This window comes from Syngnathoides biaculeatus, chromosome 11, assembly GCF_019802595.1.
Source record: "Syngnathoides biaculeatus isolate LvHL_M chromosome 11, ASM1980259v1, whole genome shotgun sequence".
Classification (NCBI taxonomy): domain Eukaryota; kingdom Metazoa; phylum Chordata; class Actinopteri; order Syngnathiformes; family Syngnathidae; genus Syngnathoides; species Syngnathoides biaculeatus.
Genome location: NC_084650.1, coordinates 7394952 through 7407295, shown reverse-complemented (window position 1 = coordinate 7407295; position 12344 = coordinate 7394952). Strand labels below are relative to the sequence as shown.

Sequence of the window (12344 nt, the reverse complement as noted above, 5' to 3'; positions counted from 1 at the left end):
CAAGCCTTCAAAGAACCATCTGACTCATCTCCAACCTGAAAAAGATACATAGTAGCTACCTTTGGTGCATCGCTGTGGAACTCATCTTTGATGACTTGGTCCAGTTCCTGTGCTTCCTGCATTGCATCATGAACAGTGATCCCAGCATGTCATCCTCTGTGCCATCCATGGTGTTTGTGAGGAAACATTTTTTTTTTAACCCCAAGTCTTTGGTCTCTTTATTCCTCATTCTTGTCAGCACTTTGAGGCAAAGCTCCACAAAATCCACAGTGCTAATAGTGCACCCTCTTGCCCGCCGACAATCTATAGCAGCGCTTCCATCGCGTCAGCTCGCTATCAAAACAATGAGCTCATACTACATATAACTGAGCGGAATGGCCACAAAAAAGCAAGCATTTTAATTATGTGCACCCTCACGCTTTTTTCAAATGTGCCCATGACCATTGTTTCTACGTAGTTTGGGCTCTCCCGCGACCAGGTTAGGAAGCTCAGGTTGGCGGTGCACATTACCGTAATACACATAAATGTGTACCATAAGACATTGAATATCATATTGAAATGTAAACGTATACCTTTTTTTAACCACACTATGTACCTGTATACAACTATAGAATGTTATTTTCTTATTTCTTTATTTTTAATCTATACCGAAATATAATGTGCTCTATTGACTTTTTGAATCAAAATCAAAAGCATACAACGAAATGAGTGCTTCTCCAGAAGGTGCTGGGTTCAATAAAATAGAATTAAAAATCAAAGAGCATCTTTGGTAAAAGCAATAGGTAAAACATCAAGGCACAGTTATTGCTAAAATAAATAAATAATGCGGATAAATTAAGTATTTCAACACCCTGCTGTATTGCAAGTTCTCACACTTCGAAGTCATGGAGGGGTCTGAAATTTTCATCGTAGCTGCATGTCCACTGTGAGAGAGATAATCGAAAAAGAAAAATCCAGAAATCCCAATGTATGATTTTTTTTTTTTAGATGTATTTGTGTGATACAGCTGCAAATGAGTATTTGAACACTTGTCTATCAGCTGGAATTCTGACCCTCAAAGACCTGTTAGTCCGCCTTTAAAAGTCCACCTCCACTCCATGTATTATCCTGAAACAGATGCACCTGTGTGAGGTCGTTAGCTGCATGAAGACACCTGTCCCCCACATACAATCAGTAAGACTCAAACTTGTAACATGGCCAAGACCAAAGAGCTGTCCAAAACACCAGAGACAAAATTGTACAACTTCACACAGCTGGGAAGTGCTACGGAGAAATTCCCAAGCAGCTTGGTGATAAAAGGTCCACTGTTGGAGCAATCATTAGAAAATGGAAGAACCTAAACATGATGTTCAATCTCAATCAGAGTGGAGCCCCATGCAAGATATGACCTCGTGGGGTCTCAATGATCCTTAGAAAAGTGAGAATCAGCCCAGGACTACACGAAAGGACGTGATCAATAAACTGAAAAGAGCTTGGACCACCGGTTCCAAGGTTACTGTTGGTAATACACGTCATGGTTTAAAATCACGCATGGCACGGAAGATTCCCCTGCTTAAATCAGCGCAAGTCAAGGCCCGTCTTAAGTTTGCCAATGACCTTTTTGATGATACAGAGGAGTCATGTAAAAAGGTTTTGTGGTCAGATGAGACCAACATGGAACTTTTTGGTCATAATTGTATTAACCGTGTTTGGAGGAAGACGAATATTGAGTTGCATCCCAAGAACACCTTCACTACTGTGAAGCATGGGGGTGGTAGCATCATGCTTTGGGGGTGTTTTTCTGCACATAGGACAGGAGGACTGCACTCTATTAAGGAGACGATGACCGCGGCCATGTATTGTGAGATTTTGGGGAACAACCTCTTTCCCTCAGTCAGAGCATTAAAGATGGGTTGTGGCTGGGTCTTTCAACATGGTAATGACCCTAACCTTTTCAGGTGTTCAAATATTTATTTGCAGCTGTATCACACAAATAAATCATACATTGTGATTTCTAGATATTTCTTTTTATATTATCTCTCTCACAGTGGAAATGGACTTACGATGAAAATTTCAGACACCTCCATGATTTCTAAATAGGAGAACTTGCAATATAGCAGTGTGTTCAAATACTCATTTTTCTTTACTGTAGGTAATACGGTAATGTTACCAATGCCTGGACATGGGGAATAAGACTCAAAATAGACTATTTTCAAGTTCTTTTACCAATAACTGTGCCTTTGTGTAAATATTTTTTTTTAATCTGAGTTACTTTACCTCATATTTTGGATGTTCTATTTTATTCTATTGGTTCAACAACCTTGTGGAGAAGCGCTCATTATCTCATTGTATTGTCATATAATGACAATAACGGCTTTTGATTATTATTTGATTGATTTGATTTGACGGAGGAATTAAAAGGAGTGACATGTTGCACCATAAGAGCTGCAGACTGAGAGTTGAGAGAACTTGCAATAGAGTGTTCAAATACTGTACTTATTTTCTTTACTCTAAATGCACAAAGGTGCCGTTGCATAATATTCTATTACAGTACTGTTTTTTCAGTGGTTTGAGTTCAAGGAGTTGAAAGCTCTGGGGAAAAAGCTGACCTTGAATGTGGTTGTCCGTGTTTTTAGGACCTGTACCGCCTGCCAGAGGGCAGCTGGTTAAACAGGTGATAACCAGGATGTGAAGAGTCCGTTCCAATATTATTGGCTCTGCTGTGATAACGGGAGATGGAAATGTCCTCTCGGGAGGGCAGAGAGCAGCCAGTGATCTTCTGGGCACTGTTGACAACTCTCTGGAGAGCTTTCCTGTCCACTGTTGTCCATACAGCATACCACACTGTTATGCAGCATGTGAGGATGTTCTCCACGGTGGTTCTGTAGAAGGTCTACAGCGGCTTATCTTAAATTGTTCTTCCTGAGAAATCTCAGAAAGTGGAGTCGCCTTTGGGCCTTTTTCACCACCGCAGTTGTGTTTACAGTCCAAGTGAGTTTGTCCGTGATGTAAACTCACAGAAATTTGAAGGAGTGGACCCTCTTCACAAACTCCCCATTGATGAACAGTGGGACTGGATCGACGCCCTACTTCCGGAAGTCCAGGATGATTTTCTTCGTCTTTGTGGTGTTCAGTGTAAGGTTGTTTGCAGAACACCACTTTGACAATTTACCAATTTCGTCTCTGTAGGCAGACTCATCTTCTTCTGAGATGAGCCGAATAACGGTGGTATCATCAGCAAACTTGATAATGGAGTTGCTGGGATGGGATGGTATGCAGTCATATGTGTACAGAGAGTATAGCAGAGGTCTCAGTACACAGCCTTTGGTGGACCCAGTACTGACGGTGATTGAAGAAGAGGGGTGTGGGCCAAGTCTGACAGATTCTGAACGGTTTGTGAGGAAGTCTTTAATCCAGCAGCAAATGGAAGGAGATAGTCCAAGGAGAGAGAGTTTGTCAACCAAAATACCTGGGATGATGATATTAAAGGCTGAATTAAAGTCTATGAAAAGCATCCTGACATAGTTCCCTTGGCGTTCCAGGTGGCTCAGTGCAGTGTGGAGAGCTATTGTGATAGCATCTTCATCTTGGACCGGTTTCCGCTGTAGGCAAACTGGTAGGGGTGGAGTGAGGGAGGAAGTGAACCCCTCATGTGGCGTAAAACCAGCCTTTCTTTGGGATGGGTATGATTGTTGCAGATTTTAGGCAGTAGGGAATGGTTGATTGTTGCAGGGATCTGTTTTTTTTTTGTGAAAACACCAGTCAGCTGAACAGCTCAGGCCTTCAGTACCTTCCCCCGGCACTCCGTCTGGGCCAGCAGCCTTCCTAGTATTTACAGTCCTGAGCACACCTCTCACTTCATGTTCTTGAAGCCTCAGTGTGCTGCTGATGGAAGGTGGTTGTGATGGGCCAGGGTTTGAGCTGTCCATCTCAAAATGGGCAAGGAAATGGTTTAGTTTCTCTCCCAGCGAGGCGTCTGTGTTTCCAGCACACATCTTTTTCTTACTGTTGTAGTTTGTGATGTGTTGTAATCCCTCACACATTTTTTTGTTTGTTTTCTGTGAAGCACTCCTCAAAATTTCTTTTGTAGGCCGCCTTGGCCATTCTGATGCCCCTCTTTAAGTCTGCTCGAGCTGCACTGCACTGTGCCTTGTCCACAGACCTGCAGGCGGTGTTGCGGTGTCTCAGGAGTGCCTTAGTCTCTTGCGTCATCCAGGGTTTTTGGTTGGGGAAAACCCAGTTCTGTCTATTTAAAGTCACATTGTCTATACAGTTTTTGATGTAAAACAGAACTGTATCTGTGTGTTCCTGGAGGTTCTGGTATTCAAATAATTTCCAAACAGTACATGAAAAACAGTCCTGCAGTTGAGATTCTGCGTGCATTCTCAGGCCATGTTTTAATTGTCTTTGTTTAAGGCCTTATTTGTTTACGCAGGGGGATGTATGTGGGCATGAGGGTGACACAGACATGGTCAGTTCCAGCAAGATGGGGGAGTGGAGGAGCCCTGTATGCACGTTTAATGTTAGAGTAAACATGGTCCAGGGTTTTGTCTCCTCTGGTGGGACACGCCACATACTGGACGAATTTCGGTAAGACAGTCTTTAAGCACGCTTGGTTGAAGTCACCAGCAACAATCACTACTCCATCAGGGTGGGCGAGCTGCTGTATGTTTACAGGCACGAGCAAATGGCTAAGTACTGCGCTAATGTTAGCGTCCGGCGGGATATAGACAGCTACCACAATGACTACTGTTAGCTCCCTTGGTAAATAAAAGGGTCTGCATAAGACTGCAAGGACCTCTAAATTAGGAGAACAGTGTGTGTCGATGATTCTGCTGTTAGAACACCATTCGTTGCGGACATAGACACAGAGCTCCCCGGTCTTACCATAGTCTTTGGTTCTGTCTTGTCGATGTAGCATGCGGCATGCTAGCAAAACAGCAGTATCGGAGATTCGTGGGTGTAGCCATGTCTCCGTGATGAAAATAATACTGCGGTTCCGGACAAAACTGCTCATGGCTATTTATAATTCCAATTCGTCCATTTTGTGGGTGATGGATCTTGCATTGGTTATAAAGATGCTTGGAAGTCCAGGTCTCTGAGGTTGCTTCCTTAGCTTAGCAGCCAGGCTTGCCCAACATCCTCGTTTTTGCTTTACGCTCCCTGCGCCTTCTCTGTTGCTTGCTGAGAGCGGTTATCTACAGAGATCCCGGTGGTCTCGCGATGTCCTCCAGAATATTGTTTACCTTTTGGTATTTCTTTGTTATTGATAAATTATCCTTCAGTCCCAGATTAGTCAGGTCCTGGAAGCTATGTGTGACTGACTGTGGCTTTACAGTAATCCACAAGTAGCACCAAAATAATAATAAAGAATATGGACCAAACTGGAGAGCTAAGTGCCGCTGCACCTGTGCAGGCCGCCATCCTATCTTATAAATATTTTTAGAACATTTTGTCCATTACACCCAAGAAATTACGATATTTTACTTTTAAGACAACAATTACCAGTTGTCATCATCAACACGTCAGAATTGTTACAAGGAAATAAATTCTTCTTGTCTTGTCATAGGGATGTTTTTATTGAGTCCAATCAGCTCTTCATTAACTTTAGCTTGGTCATCTTTTAACGAGACATTATCATTTGAACATTTTCTTTGTCTTGACTCCATTTCCTTCTAGGTTGCAGCACTGACAGATATTCATGCCTCCAGCAAGAATAAACCACTAAACTATATAAAAAATGACAAGCAAGTGAAATTTGGGACAAGCTAGTGTTCTTCAAGGCCTGTAGTGTTTTGTTATGAAGCGCTGGACTTGTTTCTTGCTAGTTTTATAAGTTGAGACATACCTCGAATTGGATGAGAATGAGAATCTTTTGAGTCATTGTAGGTTGGAGGTGTAATGCTGACTTTGTGACAAACGTTGACTTCTGGTTAAATCTCTGGATCATGCTCTGGTTCAGTAAATTCTGACTCGCTGCTGTCAAATGCAGCTGGGCACTTTGAAGGTTCACAGAATAACTCACAGCCAGAGGTGGGTATCGCCAAATATTGTACTCACAAAAGAGTACTGGTACTTTAGAATAATAACTTCAAAAGTAATCCAAACCTTTACTGGAGTAAAGAGTAACAAAGCATTCAATTAAAAAACTACAAAAGTAACTTTTAACTTACGGCGCAGCTGTAGAGTGCTGGCCTCACAGTTCTGAGGACCGGGGTTCAAATTCCAGCTCCGCCTGTGTGGAGGTTGCATGTTCTCCTCGTTTCTGCGTGGGTTTTCTCCGGGCAATCCAGTTTCCCCCACATCCCAAAAACATGCAACATTAATTGGACATTCAAGATTGCCCCTAGGTGTGATTGTGAGTGTGACTGTTGTTTGTCTCCATGTCCCCTGTGATTGGCTGGCAACCAGTTCAGGGTGTACCCTGCCCATTGACAGATGGAATTGTTACCAGCACTCCTGCGTCCCTCGTGATCTGCTCAGAAAAAGGATGGATGGCTATATACCTGTATATGTGAGTCGACACATTTGTAACCGTTTCAATTTTTCCATTTGACTGCATTGTTTTGTCTGATTGGTGAATTGAATTCAAATTGCATTAGTGATCCTGTTTGATTGATGCATGCAGGAAACAATAGAAGTCAAAGATGCATTGAAAATAGACACGCACTCAAGAATAAATAATACTAGGGAACGCTATGTCGATGGTAATGGAGTAAAAGTATCCAGTATTTCACATAAATACTCAACTAATAGTAAAATGTATGGTGCATTTAAAGTACTCTGACAAGTACATCCATCCATCCAACCATTTTCTTAGCTGCTTAGCCTCACAAGGGTCGCGGGGAGTGCTGGAGCCTATCCCGGCTGTCAACGGGCAGGCGGGGTACACTCTGAACTAGTTGCCAGCCAATCACAGGGCTCATTGAGACAAACAGCCACACTCAGAATCACACCTAGGGGCAATTTAGAGTGTCCAGTTATTTTTGCATGTTTTTGTATGTGGGAGTGACTGGAGAAAACCCTTGGAGGCACAGGGAGAACATACAAACACCAAACAGGTAGGGTCGGGATTCAACCCTGGTCCTCAGAACTGTGAAGCCAACGCTTTACAGCTGTGCCACCATACCGCCTCTGACAAGTATAGTTTATGAAAATTGTTAAGTGAGTAAATGTAATGGCATATAGCACGTTACTACTCACCTGTTCTAACAGCCTTGTTGTTGCTCTTCAAACATATCTTTGAACACAAGTGTCACCACAAGACTGAGGTGACTTACACCATGGATTTCACCACTGGAGGGTACCATCGGTCAAATAATAAAATCCAAACAATGCAACAACTAAACTATGACAAGAGGACTAACCCTAACCCTATACTGTACCTTTTCAATGAAAACTAACACAAATGCATCTCATGTCTTATAAGTTCCATTTTTTTTAACCTGCCTTTACCATTAATGCCACTGGAGAGAGCCTCATTTTGGTTTAGCAATACATCAGAGGGATCTCTGTGAGTTCAAGTGCCAGAATGAGGCCTCCATTTTGCATTCACACAATAGCAAAGGGCAAAATAAATGTTCTTTCTGGGATATAAAGGAATATCGATATGTTTGTGAAAATGTCAGAACTATTGCTTGTCTTCACAGGTATTATTAAATTCACGATACGAAGATGAGTATAATGGGTTTAATGAGAAGTTAGGATCATTTATGCATTTGTATTTGCAGGATTGGAACAGCAAGGCATGATTTTTTAGAAGCTTTTTACTTCTTTATCTATCTATCGTGCAAGAAGTGTATTTTAGTGGGACACTACCATTTGCTCTGTCAGTCAGGATTGCCTTTTGCAGAAATGCTAAAATATTTAAATAATATCTTTTATGATTTTATTCACTTCCATAACTTTGTGAAAATAGGACTTGAAGCATGGCTGTTTCATCATGGGAGACATTTACCCATATTGGACTAACTAACGTAAAAAATTGCAGGCATTTGATTTAAAATGTATTCCATCTGTCTTAACCATTATTGATCAAATTATTTGAAAATGGCTTATACACTCCATAAGGCCACGGTCGCTGGTCACCTCATAACACAGGTGTCAAACTCGAGGCCGGCTCTGGTCTGCCACATCATTTTACGTAGCCTGCAAAGGCAAATCATATATAATTACTTATATGATTCTTGACCAAATCTGGACCAAAATTTTAAATTGAAATGTGTACAAACCCAAATTTTAATTCAGTTGGGATGTTGAGTAAAAATAAAAATACAATGATTTGAAAAGCCTTTTGAAACGATGTACAAGTGAATACACTACAAAGACAGGATAGTTAATGTTGGAACTGATGAAAATGGGTTTTTTTTTTGGGGGCATTTGTTTCGATTTATTTCTGTGATTTTTATCTCAACAGGTTGGACGGTTGCCAGAGGATGTTTGAAGACAAAAGCTTCTCTCCTTAATGCAGACTGTAAAAGGCACACCTTTATTACTACTGTATGTGAAAGAGCCATCTGCAGTATCAACTGGCAGTTTCAATAATGCATTAGGGTTGACACAAAAATGGTTTGAGCTGAATATTTTCCAAGCATTTTTATTTAAGTCTCAAAAGTTCTCATTGAAAGAGACATTGACTACATTGTTTTCAGTTATATTTAATATTTTACTGTCATTACATTTGTATATTTTGTTCTGGTAGCTAGTGATGAAGATATAAAATGTTTTTTTTTTCTGTGGAAAATTTTGTTTCAGCACATTTTGGATTACTGAACCTAAAGCTACCAGTGTCAACATTCTTTTCTATGTAACCATTGACACAACATATAATATTTGATGGACTATTTTCATTTTACCCTTTATGCACTACTAAAACATCCTTGTTCCTCATGTAAATTAAAAATATTAAATTTTCCATTGAACTCTAACTTCACAACAAAATGCAATATTTTACATTAGCGCAACTGCAACAAAAATACAGTAATAAAATAATAATTTGTTTAAATGGGAATTATCGTCCATTAGTTTTCCATGTTGTGAAACATCCTTATTTTGTTATGGAAATCACTGAATGTTAACTTTTCACTGATGGAACACATTGTTATGGAGATTGGTGGGGAGATCAGCCTTTTTTTCTGATAACCTGTTCAGCTGCCTGGCTTTGGAGATTGGTGGATCTGTAATACTTTTGTGCTGGAACAGTTTTGTAGGGAAGTTTGAATCACTCACTCTGCTTATTTTAAAATTTTTAATTATTCTGAAGTTGATCGAAAATGCAGCCAGACAGAAAAAGGTTTTGGGGGGGCAGACGGGGGATAGAATAGATAGGGGGACTAGGTTTGAAAACTACAGCAGAACAATCGTGAGACGCTCTTGATATTTGAACATAAGTGACATTACAGCAGTTATTTGTAGATTGTGGGTGGGGGAGACATTATAACTAACCTCTTGCTCATGCCTCAGCGGAGTCTCCCAAGCTGTGACATGATTTCGAACATGGTTTTATTCCAGACAGAAGTCATATACGCAGTCCAACAAAGGCAAAGGCACAAAAACACGTGGCAAAATGCAAGGTCCAAAAGCATGAAAACAGGGTCGGATAACCACAAGGCAAAAACAAGACTTAACTATACTTGGCTATGATGGCACAGGAACACTGGCACGTGGCAACGAGGCAAATAGAAAAGGCTCGTAACTCACGCTAGACTCACACAGTCTCATACAACAAAATGGCAACTAGTAAAACAACACACAAGGGTTAAATGCAAGGCATGATGAGTGCCAATGAGTTGAGGAGCTGCAACCTTCGGGAGTGGCGCACAGGGCATTGGCCTGGCCATGCCCCTGACAATTGCAAATGTTTAATTTGTGCTGGATTATCAAGACAAACCATAATTTGTCACTGTAATGTTTGAGACAAAATTTAAAAAATGTGAAAATTCAGACAAATTTTGACAACTTGTTCTTGAAGTGATTTATTTGGTTGGCAGCCCCTTTCACTAAAATTTACCTTTGCACCTTGATGGAGAGATCTATTACACAAACATTGTATTATGTGTTATTGTTTTAATGGGTAGTGAAAAAAGTGTGACACAGGCATTAATTGTATTTCCAGTATTTTTCCTCAAATGGACTGTGTACTCAGCCCCCTCCTCTACACCCACAACCGGGCTCCTGCACCACAGTAACACCATCAATAAGTTCCCTGATGAGACCACAGTAGTTGGCCTCCTTTTGGGAGGGGGGGGGGGGGGGGGGTTGGAGGAGATGAATCTGCCTACAGGGATAAGGTGGCGTGGCATCCAGTGTGCTGCGGGAACAACACCTTGCTCCTGAACACAACGAAGATAAAGGATTTTATCATAGACTTCAGGAAGAGAGTGAGCGACAGTACATCCAGTCACTCATCATCAAAAGGGACAATGTGGAGGATGTCTCAGACTTCCGCTTCCTGAGATCAAGATCAGGGAGGACCTGACCTGGGGAATTGACACTGCTGAGCAAGTGAAGAAGGCCCACAAGAGGCTTGAATTCCTCAGGGTTCTCTGGATAAACATCCTTGAAGAACTGCTGGTGTCCTTCAACCACTGCACAGAGGACATCATCCTGTCATCTTTTTCCATTTAAGGCTATCTCATGCATCTTCCTCTCTAACACCCACTGTCCTCATGTCTTCCCTCACAACATTCATCAACCTTTTCTTTGGTCTTCCACTCCCTCTTTTGCCTGGCAGCTCCATCCACAGCACCCTTCTATAAATATACTCACTGTCTCGTCTCTGGACATGTCCAAACCATTGAAGTCTGCTCTCGAACGTTGTCTCCAAAACATCCAACTTTGGTTGTCCCTCTAATGAGCTCATTTCTAATCCTATCCAACCTGCTGACTCTGAGCGAGAACTTCAACATCTTCATTTCTGCCACCTCCAGCTCTGCTTCCTGTTTTCTCCTCAGTGCCACCGTTTCTTAACCCATCATGGCTGGGCTCACCACTGTTTTATAAGCTTTTCCCTTCATTCTAGCAGAGACTCTTTCGTCACATAACACACCAGACACCTTCTGCCATCTATTCCAACCTGCTTGGACCCTTTTCTTCACTTGCTTACCACACTCACCATTGCTCTGGATTGTTGACCCTAAATATTTGAAGTCGTCCACCCTCACTATCTCTTCTCCCTAGAGCCCCACTCTTCCACCTCCACTCCTCTCATTCACACACATATATTCTGTTTTACTTCGGCTAATCTTCATTCCTCTCCTTTCCAGTGCACGCCTCCATCTTTCTAATTGTTCCTCCGCCTGTTCCCTGCTTTCACTGCAGATCATAATATCATCTCCGAAGATCATGGTCCAAGGGGAATCCAGTCTAACCTCGTCTGTCAGCCTATCCATTACTATCGCAAACATGAAGGGGCTCAGCGAGGAACCCTGATGCAGTCCCACCTACAACCAACTTAAATTCTTTTGACACACTAACGGCACATCTCACCACTGTTCTGCTGCCCTCATACATGTCCTGTACTATTGTAACATGTTTCTCTGCCACACCAGACTTGCGCATGCAGTAGCACAGTTCCTCTCTTGGTACTCTGTCATAGGCTTTCTCTAGGTCTACAAAGATACAATGTAGCTCCTTCTGACTTTCTCTGTACTTTTCCACAAGCATCCTCAAGGCAAATAGTGCATCTGTGGTACTCTTTCTAGGCATGAAACCATACTGTTGCTCGCAGATACTTACTTCTGTCCCGAGTCTAGGCTCCACTACTCTTTCCCATAACTTCATTATGTGGCTCATCATCTTTATTCTTCTGTAATTTCCACAGTTCTGAACATCGCCTTTGTTCTTAAAAATGGGGACTAGCACACTTTTCCTCCATTCTTCAGGCATCATCGCTCCCGCTAGTATTCTATTGAATAAGTTGGTCAAAAACTCCACAGCTAACTCACCAAGTTGCTTCCATACCTTCACTGGTATGTCATCGGGACCAACTGTCTTTTCATTTTTCAGTCTGTTCAGTGACTTTGTAAGGTGTCCCTTACTAATCAATGCCATTTCTTGGTCATTCACGCTTGCCTCTTCTACTCTACCTTCTCTCCCATTTTCTTCATTCAAAGTACTCTTTCCATTGACTTAGCATTCTACTGGCAGCAGTCAACATATTACCATTGCTATCCTTCATCACCTTTACTTGCTGTACATCCTTCCCATCTCTATCCCTATGTCTAACCAACCTGTAGAGCTCCTTTTCTCCTTATTTCGTATCCAACCTGGAGTACATATCGTCATATGCCTCTTGTTTAGCCTTCGCCACCTCTACCTTTTCCCTACAATACATCTCAATGTATTCCTTATGCCTCTCCTCAGTC

At 41.8% G+C, this 12344-nt stretch overlaps 1 protein-coding gene across 1 annotated transcript in view; it reads left to right on the top strand.

The window, feature by feature from the left end:
- Positions 1–9190, top strand: part of rnf103 (ring finger protein 103) — a 68589-nt gene extending 59399 nt beyond the window's left edge. The window contains exon 9 of the mRNA XM_061834154.1: positions 8396–9190. Within this exon, the coding sequence (XP_061690138.1) occupies positions 8396–8422 (27 nt within the window). The 3' untranslated portion in view covers positions 8423–9190. The remainder of the gene's footprint in view (positions 1–8395) is intronic.
- Positions 9191–12344: the final 3154 nt, after the last annotated feature.